The sequence below is a fragment of the Hakea prostrata genome, chromosome 3 (genome assembly GCF_041222555.1).
Source record: "Hakea prostrata isolate BN-2017 chromosome 3, UWA_Hpros_2, whole genome shotgun sequence".
NCBI classification, from domain to species: Eukaryota; Viridiplantae; Streptophyta; class Magnoliopsida; order Proteales; family Proteaceae; genus Hakea; species Hakea prostrata.
The window spans coordinates 12269506-12293383 of NC_142602.1; the positions used below are offsets into that span (position 1 = coordinate 12269506).

Genomic DNA, 23878 nt, shown 5'->3' on the forward strand with positions numbered 1-23878 from the left:
ATTACAAGACATCGTGAGTAACTATGAGGAGTGAAGTGGTATGGCTTTGAAAATAAGAAGTTTAAATGTTACCATATTTAAAGGTAATATGGTCATATTAAAATTATTTAATAGTCCTAAGTAACGGGGTTAATGGTGGAGGGGATATTTGCAAAGTTTTTATTTTTATTTTAGAGGGGGTGTTGCGCCTTGTTTCCCATGAAAATGGAAGGGACTCATGTAAAAAGCTCGTGTGTTTATTTTTCTATTACATTAAAGGACGCGTGCTTTTAATTCCGATACATATCATTCATCCGCTACGTTGAAATTTATCGGTGCACATTGTCCACCGTGCGCATTCAAGAATAACGTTGCGCTCTACGCACGCGGCGAACCCAAAGAGAGATGCACTGGGTATATTATCAAGACAACAGAAACCGACGACTGAAAGAACTAGAGGAGCTCTGGGGGCGGTAACGAAACGAAAACCCTTCTTTCCATCCGACAATTAAATTTTGGTGGCTTCGAAGATCTGATCAACAATGGCCATGGCTGCGTTGAGGCGAGAAGGCAGGCGATTTGCCCCTCTCATTTCTCATAATTCCCATGAATGCGCTCCGATCGTCGCTTATCAGCGAGTAAGTCGCATTTACTTTTCACAGTTTCAAATCCCCATTTTCCTTCTCTGAAATAGGTCGTATCATTTCTGATTTATGCAATGTTTTAAATTTTAGCTTTAGATCGACTTCAATGAAGGATAACTTTGTTAATCCAGAACGAGGAGCAAATGTTGTCGTTTAGGGCTTTATTTGTTCGTATGATGATCAATCGAATTTGCAGATGCAATTTATTTCCTTCGTTCTTGTTTTAAACTGTTACTCACATATTCTGATTGTAAAAGGCGTTGGAGTTGATCATCTCGCATTTTAGAACTTGTTTTCTTGAGTTTCACAAATTTATTTTATTTTGTTTGATCCATCCGTATAATCGGAATAGTTTTACTGTTTTCAGTTTGGCATAATGTTTCATCTTCGCTTTATTCTCTAATAGGTTAACGTTTGGCTGGTCGTTTTGTGCATTATTAATTATTGGAAATATTATGAAAATCTTATGACATGGGTTTATTTATTAGTCAAGTGGGTGCTTAGAATCTCGATATCAGTAACACGAGCTTCTCATCAAATGAGAAATGAATGCAGCTAGAATGATGATAGTCTGCTGTTCAAAACATTGGTATACATGTCTTCTGAGTGACTGACTGGAGTTTCTTTGTTCAGGGAGTTGGCTCCTCATGGCGCACGTTCTATCTCAACACAAATAGGTAAGTGTCATTGCTCTCTTGCAACCTTTCGTTTTGCTGCTGTGAAGGATTATTACTTTTTATTTTTCAGTATTATAATGTTAGAAATGTTCTCTGGCTGAATACATCTCCCCCTTTACTGATGCAGTCAGAAACCGGATGAAGAGTGTTAAAAATATTCAGAAGATCACAAAAGCAATGAAGATGGTTGCAGCTTCAAAGCTACGAGCAATTCAGACTAGAGCAGAAAATTCACGTGGCCTGTGGCAGCCATTTACTGCACTTCTTGGGGATTCTCCTAGTATGTTTATTAATGACCATTATTAACAATATGAATTGTTCAAATTCTATGGTGTCTATTCTTCATAGAAGTTTATGTGAATCATTGTTTTGTTTAACATTACTAGGCTTGTCTTTTTACCTCAAAAGTTGATCATCGTCCAAAAAGGCAGAAAGACCGAGTTGTTGGTGTCGGTTCTTTTTATTTATTTACTTACTAGTTGGAAGTTCCTCATATGCTACAGCTTTGAAAGCCCTTTTTTTCTAAGAAGCTTAGCTTCTTAAGAAGAGAAGAAAAGTCAAGAAACATTTATTGTTCTTACTATTTATGAATTAGATTTTGAAGAATGTTACTTCCTATAATGTGGGGTGGAAGTTGCTTATGTCAGTTGCATTCTTTGTACCATATTAAATCTTCTTATTCTTTTGAAGATAATTGATGGGCAGTTCCTATGTTGCTTTCAGTCTCGGTTAATTAAGTAATAATTAATGATGTGGGTGTGTGGGTGGGGGGGGTGTTTTGAGAGTGAGTGTGTGTTTTTCTTCCCCTTAAACGGGAAATGGAAGGAGCTACCAATGCTTTGTTGAGGCTATTTTTGTTGTTGTAACATGGATAGAAACGAAAAAGAGAAGGGAAAAAAAAATCTCTTTGTACGGATTCTGCTTGACATTTGGAATGACAATATGGTTGTGAGATTCTTTTGACACTTTTTGAATTTAGTCTTGGAATGTTGAGCATATCATGAGCCTGCCATTTTTGGCTAAAAATCACACTTTTGGTTTAGAACTTTGTGTTGGGACTTGTGTCTAGATTGAATGTTGTCTTGGTTCTCACAACCTTTTTGTGAATCAAATACTAGAAACCTCATTTTCTTCTCTTTTTCATTGAGAACCACACGTCAAGATGATGCATTTTTCAATAGTTTTTTATAGGTATTTTTTCCTTCTCTTTTAGTCGTCTCTTGCCAACCAAACATAGCCTAATGAAAGCACTGTTTAATGATAATTCTTCTCAATAACCATGTGGAGTGGCTGACATGCATTAATTAGTGTGTGTTTCATTTAAGTATTTATAATTGTACAAGATGTGGTAATTTTAAGGTGGATAAACTGGCTGTGTAGGTGAGGCAGATCCGGTACATAGCTGGGCTTCTAATTAGTACAATAAGCCTACGGTTGGGTTATATGGAGATTGACCCTTTATGCTAAGGGTTTACTTGCTAATGGGCGCTAACAGGCCTAAATTATGTGCATATAGGTGGTTTATAATCTAAGTTTATTTGCTTAGTAATTTCTGTTTTAGAGGTCATGTGACCACTTAGTCATATGACTTAAAACTAGGAGTAACTATTCCGCCTTGAGCCCTTAATGAAGGTCACATAAGTGTTTTCCTTATATAATTTGGTCTTTTATTTTAAGTGTTTAATTATAGTAGAACAGCCTCCCACAACTTGGACAAGCTACTATAGTATATTCAGAACAAGTCCCTATGTAATGGTAGTTAGTTTGAAGTCCCCATCTAGATTTGAGTTAGTTTCCTATAAGGTACCAAGTTAGTTATCTAATCAGCTTGTTATTAGGACATCATCGCTTTGTATGTTCAATTAGTCTAGTACCTATTTAACCGTCCACGAGGGAGAATAATGCAACAACCAACTCATTCACTTTTCATAGCCTTTACCTGTTATTCTGAAGTAGATCCAGCCTTGATTCAGATCTTGGCAGTTGGCCCCTGGCTGAATCCCCTTCAGTTCAAAGCTAAATTAGTAGGAGTGATGCAGATCCATTTAAACCAATCTGCTGGTGATAAACCCTGCTCAAAAATAGATGGAATTTTTTTTTTCTATTGATGGTTGACATGACTGATCCCATCCTATGTCTAATTGTCCCATTAGTGAAGATAATTGTTAGGTTTCAAGATTTTTCTTGAAAATTGGATAAAAATTCAAAGAAGTCAAGTAATGAAGAATGATAGGAGGATCGGGAGAAAGAAAAGGATTGTCAGTGGTCATTGAAAGAAACGGGAAAGAATTATGAATTATATGGGCCCATGGGCTCTGTATTTTTGGGTTTACTTTACTTACACTCAATCCTAAATGGGACTAGCTATTACTTTTGGTTTTGTTAAATTCTAGAAATCTGTGTTTGATTGGCATGAGATGATAGAAAATGAAAAGAAGAGTAAAAAGTATCTTGAAAAGAAATGAAAAAAAAAAGAAGAAGAAGAAAGAAAGAAAGAGAGAAATAGAATGTCATGGGGTTTGGTTGTCAATGGAAGTGAAAATAAACTAAAACTTTGTTTCTTTGATCTACCAAAAGTTTTGCGATCCATGACATTATTCAATATAGGCTTCTACTCCCCAAGACAAATCTCACAAGAAATGTAAAAATTCCTGCTAAAATGAGGACAATCTTTTGGGCTACTCATGACATTTTCCATCTCCCAACACAAAAATTCAATTACTTTCAGAAGAATCTCTATCAAACCAATCACGGTGAAATCTTCACTCTGTAGAATATAAGTACAACATAGTGGTTTTTTCTTGTCACTTCCATTCATCTTAACCAAATATAGACAAAGAGTTTCTATTTTATTTAATATCTTTTCAAGTTTTATGTTATTAAATTCAGAATTGATTCTTTATTGGATGCCAAGGCTGGAGTCGGTGGGATTCCTTCTCCACAGTTAGGCCCCTGTCCTCTTTTATCTTCTATCTTCTATTCTTCTTCTTCCATTAACCAGGTCCAAATATCTTCAGTGTCTACACCTTACATGCACTGATTTTGGTCTCCATTTTTGGTTGGACTTGGTTTTGTATCCTGTTCGCTAATCTGTTGTGGTCTGTTCTCAGTTTCAGATGTCATCTTATTGTTGACCCACTACCAAACAGTTCAATGAATCCTTTGTATTGGTAGTGTATGTTTCCTTAGGTGGCAGCACTGTTCATGGCATATTTACAATTCTTTTTCTAGTTTCAATTCCTACACTTCTATTGTACTTTGTTCCTTGGTTGCCATTATCATTCCCCTAGTTTTTTATTTTTATTTAAGTATTGCAGTGTTTCCTGCCTAACTTTGAGTTCTGATCAGCATCACTACTACCTTAGGTTTTACTTTCTTCTACTTTCTATTATGAAGGTGTTACTAATTCTTGTTCACTTGCTATTTATTTTATTTCTGGCAAATTGGCACAAGTCAATTGTCATTCTAATTAGTTAGTTAATTTCTTTCATTTGTCTACACCTTGGATTGGGTTTACGCAAGATCTTGGCCGGTGTTTGATTGGGTGAGTTTCAGAGAAGCCCTGCAAACTGAGTTCGGTGATGGCCAGACGATAGAGGCGTGTGTGATTTTGGACAGCAACTAGGAAGAAATTATGGGTGCTAATGGAGTGGTGGAAATGGGAGACCAAGCAAATTTGACGGAAAGAACGCCGAGTGAAACCGCCAGAAGAGAGCGATTGATGGCTATGGTGGTCCCATACGATACTTGGAGAAAAGAGAAGAAGAGAATAAGAATTCTAGAGGTTGAAATCTATCGGATTAAAGATGCAACAACGAGAAATCCTGCCGCCTTATCCAAAGCCCGCAAGAAGAAGGAAATTTGAGGGAGACCAGAGGCAATCGAAGGAAAACTCCGTACGGCGGCTGAAGTTCCTGTTTGCAGAAAGTGGAGAAGACGACGATGGTGTTCGAGGGTTTATGGGGTTAGATTGGTTCACCTCAAACCGGTTCGTGGGTTTGGTCCAAATCCTATGGGCCAAAGATTGTGGTATTTGGGCCACATTCAGGTATGCTCCGTCTTATACATAGGGCCCAAACAAACCCAATACAAAGATTGGGCCGCTAGACCCCCAAAGAAACCCCCTTGGATCAAAAGCCCATTCTATTAAACCCAAGCCCATCTCATTTCATTAACCCATATTTCTTAATCCATTCCATTCTCATGACCCAAAGCCCCATCCCGCCCATCAAACCAACGCCCAACCCATTTCTTTTAACCCATGTTTTTAAGTATTTGGACCCACCTCTTTTCACCATCACTCATGGGCCTTGCCCATTTCGTATACCCAAAACCCAAGCCTTCTCAGCTTTACCTTGAACCCAAATAACTCAAACGGATCAAGACCCAAACCCAAAACCAGCTTGAATCAAACATTTACCAGAAAAGTGGTCCAACCGAACCAGAATATGGGGAGCCTTCGTCTTCAATCCCTGCAACTCATGACGGAAAGGGAAGCGAAGATATCAGGGCTGCGGCAATGAAGGTACGCCCTAACCAACAAGGGAAACTAGCGACCTCTACCTCCCTCTTGAGAAAGCCTACGCATCTAATGCAAAACCCCAGGCAAAGATGTAGCAATCAACACCGGTGAAGAAACCCACCTCCTCCGCAACAACACTTGAACTGGAAATTCTGCCAGGAAAATCTAGTGGAGAGGGCATCATTTCCTCGGTTTTTCGCTGGAATTTTTTCTCGATTTGCTTAGGGGTCTGTCCTCTAGTGGATTCCATTCACTTTTTCTTCATTGTGGCGGATATACATTCTGCAGTAGCGTTTCTTGGTCTTCGCTGCAACCACATCTTAGTAATGGCAGCGTTGCACCTCCTCAGCTCCCATCTACGCGTTTATGGTGTTTGGTATATTGCTCAAGAGGGACTGAAATGGCCTAGTTATGTGGTACACATGTGAAGCCTCAACCTCAAATTTTCCATCACCATGAGAACAAGGTGATTTTCGAGGGGTCGGTAGTGTTAGGACCCTAGGATGAGGCCATGTGGAGGAGAGAGAGACAATTAGGGTTAGTTGGGGGTAATAAATATAGGGACAAGGGAGTGGAGAGGGTATCGAATGTTATGGGAGTATTTTGGGCAGCCGTAGGCTAAGGGGCACCTCTGGGTGTGGGGGTGACTGACACCATTAAAATCAATTTCTATCTTGTTAATCTTGTAATTTCGTATTGATTTTCTAAGATATTAAAAGGATCTTATCAACTGGTTGATAAGTCCCTTTTATTTCTATTGAAATTCCATAAGAAAATACCAGAATAATAATGATAGAGCTGGTTTTAATGGTGCCAATCACCCCCACACCCAAAGGCGTCCCTCAGCCTACGGCTGCCCAAAATCTCTCCAAAACATTCCATCCCTCTCCACTCCATTGTCCCTCTATTTATTACCCCTCAACTAACCCTAATTCTCTCTCTCTCTCTCTCTCTCTCTCTCCTCCACATGGCCCCATCCTAGGGTCCTAACACTACCGGCCCCTCAAAAATCACCTTGTCCTCAAGGTGATGGAAAATTTGAGGTTTGGTCTTCACGCTTCACATGCTTGCCACATAAGCACGCTAGGTCAGCTTCATGAATGATAGCCGTCTTTGGCATCCCATACTCTAGGTACCCCCACACTGTAAGTAGCCCATATGAAGGAAAAACCCTAAAAATTTGAGTGGATGGAAAGAACACACGATGAGTAGCCACCCGATTGGTGAAATCCACGAAACAGGGGTCTTTTGCTCCACCATCAAGGCTCGGGGAAATGGATCCAATCTGTTCGTAAACCTCTAGCAACCCCTTGTGAATTGGTTCTGCTTCATTACATTCGAGATGATCCAGCACATACTGAAGCAGTTTTGGTAATCCGGGGAGCAAGCCTATGACAGAGCCTACCTGCACCTGATAATCAGCATCCTGCAAATAATGCTTGCGCTGGGAGAGCCGAGAGATTGGAAGCCCGAGTTGCTTGTATTTCAAACGAAAAAGGAGGGTGTCACTCGCCAAAATCGAGCGCTGCGTCTCCCCCTCAGTCGAGGCAGCCCCAACGTTGCCACCTCTCCTACCAACATGATGTTCAGAGGTTGAAGACGATGGATTTTCCCCTTCTTGGCTCAGTTGGACCGCTGGTTTGGTGTATCGTTGGTTCAAACTGAGCCTTGGGTTGAGCCTTGGTCTGTTTGAGCTAATTGGGCCCAAATTAAAAATCAGAAGAAGTGGGCTTTGGGGTAACGAAACGGGCCAGGCCCATGATAGATGTGTTAAATGGGTGGGGTCCAAATACAAACTATGGGTTAAGATAAATGGGTTGGGTGTTGGTTTGATGGGCTGGATGGGGCTTTGGGTCATGAGAATGGAATGGATTAAGAAATATGGGTTAATGAAATGAGATGGGCTTGGGTTTAATAGAATGGGCTTGACCCAAGGGGGTTTCTTTGGGGGTCTAGCAGCCCAATCTTTGTATTGGGTTTGTTTGGCCCCTATGTATGAGACAGAGCATACCTGAATGTGGCCCAAATAACACAATCTTTGGCCCATAGGATTTGGACCAAACCCACGAATCGGTTTGAGGTGAACCAGTCTAACCCCATAAACCCTCGAACACCATCGTCTTCTTCCCCATTTTTTGCAAATAGAACTTCTCGCCGCCGCTTGCTGGTTTCCACCAATCGTTGCCGACCATCTCCCATTGCCCGTGTGACCCTTGCTTCTTATTACACTGCTAAAACCAATAGCTTCAACCATCAAACCTCTATTTGGCATTCTTCTCATGTTTCGGTGAGATACAACTTTTGCAACTAATCGGCCATGACCGTCTTCCTGCACCTGATCGGAGTGGTGCTGCGATTCCTCCTCTCTAAGAACCGATGCCGATTCGATATGAGGACTCTTTGCATCCTTCTCGTTACCGAAATCGTTAACCAATGCCTTCTTGAAGTTTGTCCAGGTAAATTCCATCCAGTCCTTGCAATAGATCCATTCGAGTGCCTCTCCTTCCAAATGTTGGATCGCCACCCCTAGCCACCGCTCTTCCTGGATCTGGTTCTCCCAGCAGAACAAAAGAACCTCTAGAATCCATCTCTGAACTTCTCCTTCACCAGAAAACGAAGGTAATGTCATTACCATGGTACAAAATTTGGTCGAAATGTGCAAAATTTCGACTGAAATTTTGCATTTTGGAAAATGCAAAACGAAACTCATGAGGACCAAAAAAAAGTCCTCAGTTTCGATCGAAACTATCGAAATTTTGTCGAAACTTGGTTCAACCCAGTTGGATCAGCTAGTTCATGAGAAAAAAATTCCCAAATTTCATGGGAAACTTGGGAAATTTCGTGGAAACCTGGGAAATTTCATGGAAACTTGGGACTTTTTCCTATACATTTTTTAGCTTTTCCAAATTTTCAATTTTTTTGTTTATTTCATGTTTCCCCAAATACCCCCTCCATCAGGACTTCCCTATCCAAAGTGCGTATTCCCTCAAGCTAGTTATCTCAAGCATGTTGATGACTAGACTCATAAAGTTACAGTTGTCGATTACCTTGACAACCATAAGCATAAAATGTCATGAGATGTCTATGTTTGTCGGTTGGAGGAGAGGATGTTACAGGCATAATACTACTCAGCTCACAGGATGAATCCACTCTTGGCACTCCTCTTAGCACTAAGTTGTATTTTCCTTTTATTGTCAACTATTTTGAAGTTAGAAATTTTATATTGAATGTTATGTGCTTAAGTAGTTAAGTTTATAATGTACTTTTAGGACAACTACACATTGATGTTATGTACATTAAATGACATATCTACATTGATTTTTTTAGCAAAATACAACCAATGTGTTCTTTATACTCTAATTAGCTTAAATACAGAATCCCACCCCAAAATACTCTCTAGAACCTGTCGAAACTTGTACGGAAAAATCCTCGGTTTCCTCGAAGTTTCCCAAGTTTCCACATAAGTTTCCCATTTTCACCCGGTCGAAACTTGAGTTTCCCTCGAATTTTTTACCATGGTCATTACCTCCTTGGGATTGTGAATGCTCGATGTCCAGTTGATAAGATCCTTCTAATATCTTAGAAAATCAATACGAAATTATAAGATTAACAAGATAGAAACTGGTTTTAATGGTGCCAGTCACCCCCACACCCAAAGGTGTCCCTCAGCCTACGGCTGCCCAAAATCTCTCCAAAACATTCCATCCCTCTCCATTCCATTGTCCCTCTATCTATTACCCCTCAACTAACCCTAATTCTCTCTCTCTCCACCACATGGCCCCATCCTAGGGTCCTAACAGGATGACCTGCTGTTCTCTGTCGCTACTGGTTATTTTAATCCCGGCTTTGGGTAATTAGACAGGGTGCCAGATACAACTAATAAAAGAGAACTTTGCTAACCAAAGCAAAGCTAATGACACTTCCTAATCAGCGCCATGAACAAGCCAAAAAATAGTATACGAGCTTAACATTTGTATACCTTCATAAGAAAAGCTACAAGTCTTCTCCTGATTAACAAAAACAAACCTTAAACTGATGGAGAAAGTCCAATCCAGCAGTTCTGGATCATGGATTCTTTCTGCATCCTAGGTTATTTTTGTTATCTATAATTATGTAATTCTTGAACTTACCCAGGTACAATGCTACCAGGGTAATTAGTTCAAGCTCATTATATGGGTTCTGTCCAGATTGGATCAGCTCTGTATCCTGGTGAAGCTGTGAAATGTACATATTTTTTTGGGACTTTTTTAAATTAAAATTCTATACCTGACTTCTATTAGACGTTTTTATTCCATGAATGGGGCTTTTCAAAAAGACTAGGGAAGGCTGTTGACCATTTAATCCATTTTAACGTGATCCTCTGGTGGTTTATGGCTTTTTGGTTTGATGAGGGGTTCTATTGGAGATCATGGAGTTTTTGCCTATCAGCCACTCATTTTTTGGTTTAAGAGGAAATTTCAAATTAAAATCCATTCTTCTTCTGTGTCATGAACTTTGCACAGAAAGCAATGGTAGATTTCAGAGGAGCAGAGTTGTTGCGGCATCTAGATAGGGCATTGGATGGGGCCTAGACGCAAGCCATCTGTCACTGCCTGCCAAAAAAGGCCTGTTGGCCTGGTTTGCTAGCCCATGAACTTTTGTGTTAATCAATATAAATAAATGAGCTTTGATCCTTTGGTGATGTCTATGTGTGTGCTGTTCTTGCTTGCTAACTGGGTTTCTAGCTCTCATGCACGGTAAGCTTTCTAGCCCTGATGCTCTTTTACTTGTGTTCATTTCCATGTAGGTGTTGATGTCAAGAAGAATGTTATTATAACGATTTCATCTGACAAAGGTCTTTGTGGTGGAATCAATTCAACATCAGTGAAGATCAGCCGAGCTATTTATAAGCTGACAAATGGTACTGCGTCAAGCAGCTTTAGTTTTTGTCTTCTTATTGTGCCGATATTATTAGGAATACTTTGCAAGCTCAAATTTTGGTCTATGATATTCAGGTCCTGAGAAAGAAACAAAGTATGTTGTTTTGGGAGAGAAGGCAAAGGCCCAACTTCTCCGTGACTCAAAGAAGAACATTGAGTTATCTATAACTGAGTTGCAGAAGAATCCTTTGAACTATACTCAGGTTAATATAAGAATTCTTCATCTTATGCTTGTTATATTGAATGATGTACCACTAAGCAAACATTGTCTTCTCAGGTTGCTGTACTTGCAGATGATATCCTAAAGAATGTTGAATATGATGCCCTGAGAATTGTTTTCAACAAGTTCAAGTCAGTTGTTCAATTTTTACCAACAATTTCAACCATATTATCCCCTGAGGTATGAGATTTCAGTTGCACTTTTTACGTGTACTTAGATCAACTTTTTGGATTTTTCCAAATTTCCAAATTGCTGGAGATTGATCATCTTATGTTTTTGTGTGGTTAAGATTGTGGAGAGAGAGGCTGAAGCTGGTGGAAAGCTTGGTGAGTTGGATTCTTATGAAATAGAGGGCGGGGAGACCAAATCAGAAGTGCTTCAGAACCTTTCGGAGTTCCAGTTTGGTTGTGTAAGCCCTTTGTAGAAGCTACAAACCTTTTCATTTTTTATTTGCATGATGCTTTCCCCTGTTGCTGAATTGTTACATTCGTGCAGTGGTGATTTTCTCTTTGCTGAAGGAGTTTTCCCCCCTTTTTTTATTGCTTTTTGGTCTCTGATTTATTTATTTTTTATTACTCCAATGTTGTGTGCTGTAAGATGACATTATTGATTTCATGATTCTCCCTGAACTGAAATACTTGAGTTGATTATCAATTGAGCCTGATTTATAATCTTGCATGCCTGAGTACTGAAAAATATCATATGCCGTCTTTGTGGGGGTTTTCTGAAATTTGCACTGTTTGCAGGTTCTTTTCAATGCAGTATTAGAGAACGCATGCAGTGAGCAAGGGGCTAGGATGTCTGCCATGGATAGTTCCAGTAGAAATGCTGGTGACATGCTTGGTCGCCTCACTCTCACATACAACAGGTTCACTCTTTCTCTCTTTCAAGATTGGGAAAAACATGAACACTGAAAAAGGAGCGTTTATCCTTTTCTTCAGCTTTTATTAATGATTTTTTTGGGGGACCTTCATCCCTAGTGCTTGTGTGAAACTGACCGTTTCCCACTTTCTGTGAATTTGTAACAGAACTCGTCAAGCAGCGATCACTACAGAGCTCATTGAGATTATATCTGGGGCTTCAGCACTGGAAGGTTAAGTTGAAGAAGAATAGGCTACCCAGCCAAAATAAAAAAAATGTTGGACTCATCTCATTTCGAACGCAGTTTTTGGTTGAGCTGTTACTGTTGAATAATCCACCCAAGTCAAAACTGTTATTTTCCTGGAAACTCTTGGGATCATTTTTTGTGTTTTTAAATATTGGGGCTTTCTCTGTGTCTTACTTATTTCATGTAATTGGCATTTGGGGTGGGTCTTTCTCTTAGTTAATGACGAAATTGAATTATGTATTGCAATTTGCTAATGATTAACGCCTGGATGTACCAGTTAAGGCCACTTTTTGGGATTATCTCTGTTATTTTCCTGGAATTCTAATCATTTTTGTGTTTTTGAATATTGGGGCCTTTTGCATGTCAAATTATTTCATGTAAATGGCATTTGGGATCGGTTCCTTCCTTAGTTAACGACAAAAGTTGGAAGTTTTTATTGCAATTTGCTAATGATTTGACGCTTGGATGTATTATTTAAGGCCATTTCCTGGCTTCATCTGATGATTTCTACGGCGATGATGATTTCTATGAGCTTTGTTAACCACTTGCTGCTACCCGTAAAGCGTGTTCGCAGAGCTTAACTTATACTAGACTAGTCGGATAATAATGACTGAGAAAAGCCTTGGTGCCTGTGTAATAATATATAGAATGTTTATATATAATGGTTGATTATTTAAACGGAAACTTATGCATGCACGAGAAATTGTTCAGAACAGTAGCTGCCTGTAAAATAATTGATACCTAATGGATCAAGTTAAGGGTACTCATAATGGTAGTTCCAGATTAAACTCTCAAAAGTACTGGTGGGACTAATAGCTACTAATTATATGTAACATTTAATGGGTCATAGGGTAATTGAAACACTGTAGCTTCAATTTAGACTCAACCATAAATGGCAGTGACTTTCATCCATTATTCACGGAATTTTCTTAGGTCTATTTCTTTAACAAATAAATGGACTATTTATTTCTCTCTGGATGAAGAATATATGTTCATCATTCACATCATAAGTTTTATATTAAATTAAAATAAAAGTTTGTAATTTTTTTCTCCCACAGCTTGCATTAAATGAAAGTAGATGATTTGTTTTCAGGGTTCTACCAAGAAAAAAAACTTGCTTTGAGGGGCAATTATTCGCTAGAAGGAGGGCTTGAACCTCCGACCTTGTGGTTAACAGCCACACGCTCTAACCAACTGAGCTATTCCAGCTTAATGATACATAAATGCACAATTTCATAAAATGTCGTCTATTCTAGAATGGCCCACCTAGACTTCTGGGTATTCAAGGACAGTGTGATTTTCCCAAGTGAAACATGGTCCACTCATAATAAATTAACCTACGGCCTAACACCCATTTTGTTCTTGACAGGCCAGATAATGACAGTGCAACCCCCCCCCTATAGCTCTGGTTCTTCTAATCTTTGTCGGCCATTAATATTCTCCATTTAAAATGAAAAATACATAGTAAAAACCGTGGTATATATATATATATCATTCCTTGCCAACTAAGCGAAGGTCATGAAATATGAATGTCTAATTACCCAACTACAGTATTGGTCAAAAATATTGCAAATGCATGCATAGCAGGTAATGTTACTCTAAAATGAGTAGTACCCAGCTTCATTAATGCAGAGATGTTCAGTTAGGCTCTCCAAGTAGAAACCAATTCTGAATCAAGGCTAGCAGTGCTGTACAGCTTCACACTATGAACTGTTCATGAATGCTAAGTTAGTTGGTACTGCTTAATCTTTCTTCCCTGAAACCAATTCTGAAGCCTAGCAGTGCTGTACAGCTTCACACTATGAACTTCATGAACATGCTAAATTAGTTGGTACAGCTTAATCTTTCTTCTTTTTTTATTTTTTCATTTTTTTGGTAGTTGGTAGTTGGTACAGCTTAATTACTTCTATGAAGTGTGGACCCCCACCATCACCTTACAGCTTAATCACTTCTCTTTTTCAGGTTTACAAGTTCACTCTCTAGTCTCAATGCCATTGGATGTAGTTGCATGAAAATATACATTTGATTTGTGTTTGTATAAAGATCCATAAACAACTATTCCACTACTTTGAAAAGCATAAACAACTACAACAATTGCAATTAGAATAATAAAATATATTACATTATTTATGAACAAATTAAATATAATAATAATGTTAGCCTCTTTGACAAATGTGGTTTGTGTATTTGTGAAGGTTCACTTGAGTTACATCAGATACTCCTCTATATAAATATTATAATTGATAGCTAGTCACCCAAAAAAGGAATAATGACAATCTATATGTTCAATAATTCTCCTTGTGGAATACAAATCTGGTAGTGGTTTTGGTGGTCAGCTTTGTGCACAACCTCTCCAATTCTCTTGCCAATGCTAAATGCCCACAATAAAAAACCCCTGCAACAAAACCTCTTAATAATTAGCTCACCTAAACAATCATAAAATATAAATCTTAGATTAATTCCTCTCTAAGTAAGTAGAGAATCCAAACTAATAAAATAATAATAATTGATTAAGAAGGGTTATTATTATTTTAATCAGTCAATTAATATAATTCTTAATATTATCTTGGGAGAAAGAACATCATTCAATAGTGCATTTAGTGTGACATTCACTGTTAGACACAGTCATCTTTTAATGCATGAAAATGATCGGTTTGATCACCACGCAAGAGGTATGATCGACAGTGTTCTATATATTTTTCCTTCTATATATCTATATATATATACATATGGCTACTCAGGAAGCAGACATTGTATTGAATATAACTGATGAACTAATCGAACACTAAAGTGTATACTGATGAAGAGGGTTAGGTATATGGTTCAGGTTGAAGTCATGCCAAAATCTCACATCATAAATTAAAAAGGGTATTGAAAGACTTTGAACAACTCCCAGGTTGATTAGGCTTGTTGTTTAACCCAGATTAATAAAATGACTCAAATCACAGTTTGGGTTGTTGGCCAAATCAAATCTCTAGAAAAAAGAAAACTTAAAATTTTAAAGTTGTGTTGTTACTGCAGTTTTAAGGTAGTGGTTGAACAATCTTCACCATTTTTACTTTAAGAGATTAATGGGTTTGCTTATTTGACTCACCAATCTTTGCTCCTTCATGTCTAGTAGCTAAGTTTGAGAAGACTTTGGTCCAGTTTGGCCTAGCAAAGTGTGTACGTACCTGTGGATCGATCATGTCCAAAATTTAACACACAATTAACCATAGTTAATTTAATTGCAACTAAAAGAATGATTTTGACTAATTAATTATTCATCTAATTGGTCTTATATATTCAATCTATCATAATTAACCCTAAAGAGTAATCCATTCAACAGCTGGTTCAATTTTAGTTTTATTCAGGCTTGGAAACTAACCGGAGTACCAGAGATAATGTCGATGCCGTACTTTGCATGATATAAAGCTTGAATCGCGCTTATCAATGCCGACCTTGCGTCTCCATCTTCATGAATACTAGTGAGAAAATTGTGCATCTCTATTACATCCTTAAAAAAGATTAGGTGGAATTTTATATTAATTATTTAGTTGAATTGGTAGAATTAAAAAGGAGTCTCAATGTAATTATAAAAGTTCTGGGGCAGGTAAGATTTCTTCAATACCTGCTTTTTATTTGCATAGGAGATTTCTTTGATGATATCCCTAAACCAGTCAAAAGAACTTTGTTCTCTTGTAACCCAATATAAATATGCCTTTGATGGAACCTTTTTACTTGTAATACCTGATTCTCCACCATCTTCCTGTTCAAGATATAAAAAAATATACATATCAGTTAAATTATTTCTAATTGATATAAAAAAAATTTAAAATAAATAAATAATCAAGAAGGAAGATTAATTACATAGTCAATGTAAGGTTTTGTTAGGCCATGAACAACATCTTTGAGAATGCTAAGGAAAGGAGTAGCTCCTATGCCAAGGCCAATGAGTATGATAACATCATACTTGATATGATCTTGAGAAGCTGCACCATAAGGTCCATCTATGTAAATCTTTGGAAACCCAGAAGAACCCACAGAGGCCAGTGCCTACCAATACACAGAAAATTAATTTGCTTATAATTATTTCAATAAATCTTGTTTTTCTTTTCTTTCTTTTTTCCCCTTGAAAATATTGTGATTTCCACTTACCTCTTGGAAAAGATTATATATTTGATAACTCCAGTCACCTTGAGTTCTAATGTGCACATTGAGATAATCATCTTCTGGAGCAGATGTCAGTGAAAAAGGGTGCCTGAAAAACGGAACACAAAGACAAATTCATGTATCTGATTAGGGTTTTTTCAATTGGGAGAAGGGAGGAGATCACATACCATTCAAAAGGAGAAATTTTAGGGCATTGGATGAATATATACATCCCACTTCTGTAACTAAACTCTTCAGGTTTGCTCAATTTGAGTGACAAAACTTTTCCAGGATAAGTTTTTGCCTGTAAATTAAAATTAAAACATCAAGGCTTAGGTTCTAATTTGATATTTAAAATTTTTTTTGAGAACTGGGTATTATTTCAATCTAATTTACTTGCAAATGAAACTAAAAGAAAAAAAAAAGTATACCTCAAGTGTGTTAACATGGTACAACCCTGATCGTATCGCTCGAAAAATCCGCTCCCATAAGTATAGTAACATTGGAAAGGCTAAATATATCCATGTCTATAGAATAATTTTTCATGCAATGAAGAAGAAAAATACATATTAAGAAACAAAATCAATATAATTCAAGATATAAATAAAATGGTATTTCTAGAGTGAATGCAAAATCATACCGTTTTTTCTCTTGCATTATGAGTTAGGAAGAGGAAGATGGAGTGCACAAGGAGGAGTGCATAGACAACGATGAACAGATGATGTGAATACCAAAAGGTATTAAATCCGGCCATACGCCGGAGCGGCCATGGTAGCGAGAGTGGCCGTCGCCGGGGCAATGGAGTTGCTAAAGTGAATGAAATGGCCATGAGAACCACCATTAGAATCCCAGTAATAGCTTCTGTGGAGCCAAGTATCTCGGCATAAGATGGTTGATGATTCCCAAAATCTCTGCCGATCGTTCGCCGGTAAAGTGAAGGATTGCAACCGGCGATCCTCGGAAGATCACAAGCTAGATGAGCACCTGCATGAAGTATCACACCAACCACTATTCCTGCTGCAATAAGCTACACTACAAAGAAAACCAATCACAGATTCACAAGTCACGTCAGTGAAATTCCATGAATGACCTTAACGTACTACTTATTTGCATGCATGCATGCATGCAAAACGTTATCACCTTGTGAAAGTTGATGTTGTCGTTGAAGGGAACAATTGAACTAATCCGACGGTTTCTTCGAAGCCACGTCACTGTGTTTCGACAAACTGGGAGAAGAATAAGAGCCATATTAAACTTGAGAGTCTCTGCTGCTCCCTTAGCGGTTGAGAGACAGAAACCTGTGCACTGAAATGCCTTCCTGTGTTGGTATTGTATGAATTTCCACGCAAAGAGTGTAATACAGATGCTTATCCATAACCCAATCGTCCATGCTCTTCTCCAGTATGTTCTGAAATAGATTTCTTCATTAGTCCATGGTGTTCTTGTTATTCCTTGATCATTCACCTGGGTTTGATCTTCTGAGTTGGATTGGGAAGAGATTGCAGGTTTGGATTCTTTCTGAAAAATTCTTTCTACTTGCGACAACTGCACGAATATAAAAAATAAATAATGCAATTCGAAAGATAGAAATCTCAACTCTATTGATGCTTCCCACTTACCGCAACAAAACCCTTTTTAGAGATGTCAAGCTCTTCCATGATTAAGGCAGAATAGTGTTCTGCTTCTTCTTGTGTCATGGACAGTTTATTTGCAGAAGCACTCAGCAGGAGAACCTGAAAATGAAGTAAAAAAATTAAGAAGAAATAAAGAATTCCAAGAAGAAAATAATGATTTTTAGTTCTTTAGCATGATTATTAATAAACCTCTTTGATTTCCATCTCAGTGATTTTCCCATCCATATTTCTGTCACATCTGAAGAACAAAAAGAACAGGAGAGATAAGAGTTATCAATTGATTTATATTTTTTTTAATGTTAATAAATTAATTAATAAATAAATTTAACATATTACAAGTTGAAGAAGATCTGGATTCTGGAATTAAAACTTGGGTCATTGATCCGAGACCAGTAATCATGGAGTTGGGTTTTGGAGATTTCCAACTGCAGATCATCTCTGTTGCTGCTTCTTCCTTGTAATGCTTGTAGAAGCTCCTCTGCAAATTCTGGTGTTTCTTCCATTCCTAATAAATACAAGTTCTTAATATGGTCAAAATCGATAAATAAAATCCTAAAAGATGGCGAGAACACATTTCAATCACTCACCAATACAGAAAGCGAAATCTGAGCGGTTCACTAACGGAACTGGACCGGAAGTGGAAGCTATTCGGTCGAACCGCTCTTCCATGTCTTTCCACTCTGTTCCACTCTGTGCCATGCGATCGATGAATCTCAGCCTTTCCATGGCGAAACCAGCGACTGTAGGAACCCAATTTCCGGCGAGTTGTGACTGATTCCCAAAGGATTCAATTGTAGCTCCATTGATGTAACAAAAAGAGCATGGCGAATCAGAAGAAGAAGGAGAAGAAGATGAAGAATGAGAGCAGAGGGAATGAGAAGATGACGATGAAGAGGATTGAAGGATTGTTTTGAGAGTCATTTTTTGTTCCATTGGAGAATAATGTGAGGGTGGTGGTTGAAGTGGAGATCAAAACTTGTTGCAGAGATTGGAAAATGAGTTGGGTTCCTCCAGTAAAGACGAAAAAAGTGGTGAAATTTCTTTGTCAGATAAGGAAATAAGGAATAATAAGATTATATATAGATAGCTAACCTGGAAAGCTAGCTTTTTGTTGGGCTTTTTCTCAGAATTCAGATTGGAAAAAGAAAAGGTTGAACTGAAATTTTCTAGAGGATTGAAGAGAATAATGAAGCATATGCTGCTGATAGCTGGTTGTTATTTACAAGAAAGACTACAGATTTGAGTTGAGACTAGGCTTATTCGAGAAGAGACTAAAAAGAGAGATTAGGAGAGAAAGTAAAGTGTGAGAGTAGGTGAGAATATTGAAACAGAGCAAGAAATGTTAATAATTATATGAGAGAGAGAGAGAGGTTGTGATGACTGATGAGAAGGCTCCTTGCAAGTTATGGCATAATATGAACAAGGCTTCTTCTAAAATATGGCAAACAACATTACAACCCAACCCACCACTTTCTCCAAAATTTTAATGTTCTTCTACTTTTTGCCTATGAATGTGTGGGGTTTGTGTATGTTTACAGGTCCACATAATTACGAACATATCTTGAATCAATTACTTAGGAATATAATTGTAATTGAATGGTAATTAGGGTTCTGGGTTTTTCTACAAATAATTTCTATATAATCTAAAAAGAAAACAAGACAAGCAAATGTAGTATTTGTAAGGTATGAGATTTATGAAATTTTCAAGAAATATGAGAATCTGTTTTCTCTCTGGTGAAAGTGATTTTGCTTGTGTTCTTCTTTGTAGTTGTGCTTCTTTCGAGTGCTATACCTACCAACACCAAAACTTACATGTCTTTAGCTTTTTTTGTTTTTTTAAATCATCAATTAATACTAATCAAAACAGGATTTGATTTGATTGGATGAAGCTCAAGCTATGCTCCCAAGTTGGTCAAAGTCAAAGAAGAGGAGGTAGGGGTAAAAAGGGAAGAGAAAGGAAAGAAGGTTAATTCTGTTTCTTTCGGAAATCAAATTGTTAATGCATGCATGCATGTGATGGATCATGGATGACGACTTAGGGTCTGACTTCAACGACCGTAGTTATTTTTATGATTTTCAAAGACATCATATGACACGTGGCAAATATCATTATTCTATACACGGTAGGAGAGAATAATGGAGACTTCCTACCTACTAACCTTTCATGTATATTTTTACTTCCAGAGGAAACCCACTTGATAACTATTGTTCATCCTATCTAGAAAAACAATGCAAAAACATACAAATAATACAAAAACGAAATTGACGTGATTCATCTGAAAGTTACGTCCACGGCTAAACGAGATGGTGTTTTACCATAAGCAAGAAAAGAACAGACAGACCATCATAGGGTTGCTCAGCTGATAAGACCCGACACTTTTTAGTGACGGAATTGCGATTTTGATTTTGCCTGATGGTATATCATCTAATTCTCACCGTTTGTAATATATAAAAATTGTTTATATCAATGAAGGAAAAAATAAATAAATAATACAACCAAGTGTTTTTCTACAATTCTCAACCTTTTTAAGAGATTATAAGTTTGATCAGTTGGAAACATGGTACAACATTTCACCAAATATTTGTCAAATTTGCTATTTCAACAAAGGTCAAAACTTTTTTTTAACCAAAAGTCGATATATTCAAATGTCGCTGGAAAAATGCAAAAGTTGCCCGAATCGACTAGCAAAATACAGGCTAAAATCCACCGGAATCATCGAATCTGCTACTCTGTTTGATCTTCTTCTTTTCCTTCTCTGTCTTCTATCTCTCCGACAATGGTGGAAACATCTTCTCCTCCTCCTCTTTCCATCTCTCCAGCGGCGGTCGTGGGTTTTCACATAGGCGAAAATTACTTAAAAAGTAGGCGAAAATTTTAAAAACCGTTTTCAAGAAAATGACCAAAATGCCCTGGTACCCCAAAAATGCTAAAGTTAGCAACACATAACTTCCAAATAGTTTGGGCTCCACAACTAGTCATTTCAATGAATTTGAAATTTTCAACAGAACCAATCACATATGCAAGGTTAGCCAAGGGAAGAGACAGCCATTCAGGTACGCTGACATGAGTCACATGATAGAAATTATTTTTCAGGCCCATCATTCAGTACTAGGCCTGTGAAAAAAGTTCAAGTATCTCAGCCCAAGCCCATCCCAGTGATTCCATTTTGTGCACTTATGGAGTTATGGGTTCTTGTCAGGCTTGTCAGCTCCTCCTCTACTATGAAGGAAAGAAAAGTCTGGCAAAATTGCTTGATGCAGCGCAATTAATGCGAGAAATTTTCACACCTGTCTACTGTAATTGTCTATTATTGATAGAAATTAATTCCAATAGTACAGTAGTGCTTAGCTAGAAGCCATGAACAAAAGGCTCGTCTTTTAAGGAGCTGCAATCAAATTATTTGTAAAAAGTCCCCACCGAAAGCAATAGTATGATAGCACCTGAAAGTCCTCACTCTCCGCACATCATCTTCCTTTCCAGTCTCCTGCAATGTTAACCATCCATGTCCTTCTACTGCTTCTCCTCTCCATCTTCTACCACTCCCACAACCCAGTTCAGGCTGCATATACTGGCTCTGGCTCCGGCACCGGCATCTGTAGTGACAGATGTGGCTCAATCCCAGTAAAATACCCTTTTGGGACAGCTTTAGGTTGTGGGCACCCAGATTTTGGAAGATACATAAAATGCAACGGAGAGAGAATCCAATTTTCAACAAGTAGTGGTGTCTACACTGTTTCTTCTATTGATTACCAAACTGGAACTCTTATACTCTCAGATCCTCTCATGTCAACTTGTACTTCAATGCAAAACTCTGGTAGCTTTAGATTGGATTCATCTTCTCCATTCAACATAGTTACAAAAGATATCTTTGTATTGCTTGGTTGTTCAACAACATCTCCAGTGTTTGACCCAAATGAGGAGTTGTGTGATAACACTGGTTCGGCTTCACGTGTCTGTAAGGGTTTGTATTCTTGCAAAGGGGTTACAGGAATTGGGTTGGAACCAAATGCTCCAATCTCTACTTGTTGTGTTTATGATGCACCAACTGGGCTTCTGGGTTCTTCAGCTTCTGCTGTACTTGATCTTCCTAAGCTTCAATGTTCATCTTATTCATGTATTTATGGGTTTGGGGAAGATGAGATGGATCCTTCAAAATGGAATTATGGAATTTCTCTTCATTTTAATGACTCTAAATACCCAATAGATACTTCTTATTGTAAGTATTGTGAGGCCAGTGGTGGTTTTTGTGGCTTTAGAGGGTTGGATGAGTCCTTTGCTTGTATTTGTCGCAATGGTGTCAACACTACCACCACCTGCTATGGACAAGGTTAGATTCTCCTCACCATTAATTAATGCTCTTTAAATTTTGATTTTTCCACTACTGGAACTTACAAGTTCTTGATTTTGATGCTGAGGTGCGTTTCAACATTCAATTATGATATAGGTTACACATGGAGCGGAACATGGAGAGCCCAGACTCAGATCAAATGGAGTATCTCAGGTAGATTTCTTTGCTTCACACCTCCAAAATTCAAATTACAGAACTTTTTTCTTGCTTAGATCTTGACTTTTTTTCTGTGATAGCTTTTTTGTCCTCGTGGTAGGGCTGTAAATGGGCCGAACTGGGATGGGCTTTCCTACATGGGCCATGTTTAGTTGTAGTTATTGTGATAATCATGTTTATGTTCTTATTATGTTAAACCATCTTATTAATAACTCAAGCAAATTCGAGCAAGGTCTGACAGAACTTTCTTAATCTGCAATTAGGGATTTTCGTCATCTGGATTGCGTTCTTTTAATTATCAATCAAGAGAATGGCGTGATCACATTTCAAGCAGAGACACTACAGATGGTTTTGTTTTGTCAAATTCCTTAGGCTCTCATGAGCTTATTTTAACAGTTGTAAGGGGCAAGTAAGGTTCAATTTAATTTGAAGGAGATACTCTGATGTATACTTAATTCTGATGGATATTAATGTTTTTGATAAATGTAAGCAAACGTTGTTATATAATTAATCAAAACATTCCTTGTAACAAAAGGTTTAATGCTGTAGCAATTTTTGCAGAGAGGTTGCTCAACTTCTTGCTGTTTCTGCCATAATCAATCCATTCAGTTTGGTTGAATGAATATGATTTTTCTTTGGGTACTTAGCATTGCATGGGGGGGGGGGGGGAGGATTTCATTAATGTATCCTAATCAGCAGGTCTCCTTGCTGTGTTAGAAGACAAGTTTCTTCAAGTGATATGTGAATCAGATTGCATAGAACTCATTGAGATGCTAAACAATAAACGACAAGTAGTTCTTGAGATTTCCTCAGTCTTAGCAGATGTTTGGGAATCGAATCATTTTTTTGAGTTAGGCTATTTTGAGTTTTTACTAAGGTCCTTCAACCATGGGGTTGATACCTTGGTCCTTAGCTAAGAAAGTTTTATCATCCTAGTCATTGATAATGTAGTCTATTTCGTCCACTTGGCTAGTGGATCTTTGTAAGAGCGATGCTTTGTGTGGTTCCCTGGATCATGAATGAAGAGTTTTATACAGGAAAAAAAAAAAAAAAGGGTTTGTACTCGAGTTGACAATTAGACGATTAGTCCACATATTTTAACCCAACCGAAACCAAATCATTAAAGAAACACCTACTTTTTTATTTTCTTTTTCCCCCTTTTTTTTATCCTTTTTTCCCCTTTTTTGGAATTTTTTACGTGTGGGTCCCTTTAATATATACTATAAACTAATGTTGAGTTTTTTTAATGTAATATATTTTATGTGAGTTCCAAGTATACTAACATGGTTTACTGCGTTAAGTACATTAAATTTCAAACGCTAAGGGATCAAAGTGCCTATCAAGTTATTTATATTTAATACAATGTGTTAATATATAGTTTTGAAAAGAGATAATTTGGTTTTTTTTTTTTGGTAAACAAAAAAGAGATAATTGGTCATTAAACGTTAATTATGTGGTTAAAAAATATATATATCGAAAAAAAAATGAAAAAAATATAATAATATAATGTATTAAATCATCTCAAGGGCATTTTAGTTC

At 37.6% G+C, this 23878-nt stretch overlaps 3 protein-coding genes and 1 non-coding gene across 5 annotated transcripts; 2 read left to right on the plus strand and 2 right to left on the minus strand.

The window, feature by feature from the left end:
• Positions 1 to 400: 400 nt before the first annotated feature.
• On the plus strand, positions 401 to 12451 carry ATP3 (gamma subunit of Mt ATP synthase). Its single transcript, XM_089149003.1, is given in 10 exon segments — positions 401 to 584; positions 586 to 617; positions 1257 to 1300; positions 1428 to 1580; positions 10609 to 10722; positions 10817 to 10944; positions 11019 to 11141; positions 11251 to 11370; positions 11708 to 11829; positions 11990 to 12451. Coding segments are annotated over 10 exon segments (969 nt in total). The 5' UTR covers positions 401 to 521; the 3' UTR covers positions 12060 to 12451.
• Positions 12452 to 13204: 753 nt separating this feature from the next.
• TRNAN-GUU (transfer RNA asparagine (anticodon GUU)) lies at positions 13205 to 13278 on the minus strand. Its single transcript has one exon. It is a non-coding gene; the product is annotated as a tRNA-Asn (tRNA).
• An 828-nt stretch (positions 13279 to 14106) lies between these two features.
• On the minus strand, positions 14107 to 19197 carry LOC149020796 (respiratory burst oxidase homolog protein A-like). Of its 2 annotated transcripts, XM_089149004.1 has the most exons (14): positions 18422 to 19197; positions 18171 to 18339; positions 18024 to 18072; positions 17820 to 17933; positions 17341 to 17745; positions 16841 to 17227; positions 16632 to 16727; positions 16389 to 16504; positions 16207 to 16309; positions 15919 to 16104; positions 15680 to 15817; positions 15437 to 15565; positions 15164 to 15242; positions 14107 to 14464 (listed from the first exon to the last, which is right to left on the minus strand). In XM_089149004.1, the coding sequence occupies exons 1-14, from the start codon at positions 18765 to 18767 to the stop codon at positions 14355 to 14357; spliced, it is 2427 nt and encodes an 808-aa protein (XP_089005130.1). In that variant the 5' UTR covers positions 18768 to 19197; the 3' UTR covers positions 14107 to 14354. The 2 variants fall into 2 exon arrangements, 1 of the variants encoding a protein (XP_089005130.1); XR_016172250.1 differs by lacking the exon at positions 14107 to 14464 and having other exon boundaries at positions 15437 to 15555.
• Positions 19198 to 21071: 1874 nt separating this feature from the next.
• LOC149020797 (uncharacterized) lies at positions 21072 to 22883 on the plus strand. Its single transcript, XM_089149005.1, has 3 exons — positions 21072 to 22162; positions 22280 to 22336; positions 22603 to 22883. Exons 1-3 carry the CDS (start codon positions 21325 to 21327, stop codon positions 22632 to 22634), a joined length of 927 nt encoding a protein of 308 aa, XP_089005131.1. The 5' UTR covers positions 21072 to 21324; the 3' UTR covers positions 22635 to 22883.
• Positions 22884 to 23878: the final 995 nt, after the last annotated feature.

Coding starts and splice junctions, on each gene's coding strand:
- LOC149020796 (XM_089149004.1), bottom strand. CDS start 18,767: ATGGAACAAAAAATGACTCTCAAAACAATCCTTCAATCCTCTTCATCG. Junction 17,746..17,819: donor CTAAAAAGGGTTTTGTTGCG/GTAAGTGGGAAG, acceptor ATATTCGTGCAG/TTGTCGCAAGTAGAAAGAAT. Junction 17,228..17,340: donor ACAACATCAACTTTCACAAG/GTGATAACGTTT, acceptor TTTGTAGTGTAG/CTTATTGCAGCAGGAATAGT.
- LOC149020797 (XM_089149005.1), top strand. CDS start 21,325: ATGTTAACCATCCATGTCCTTCTACTGCTTCTCCTCTCCATCTTCTAC. Junction 22,163..22,279: donor CACCACCTGCTATGGACAAG/GTTAGATTCTCC, acceptor ATTATGATATAG/GTTACACATGGAGCGGAACA. Junction 22,337..22,602: donor GATCAAATGGAGTATCTCAG/GTAGATTTCTTT, acceptor ATCTGCAATTAG/GGATTTTCGTCATCTGGATT.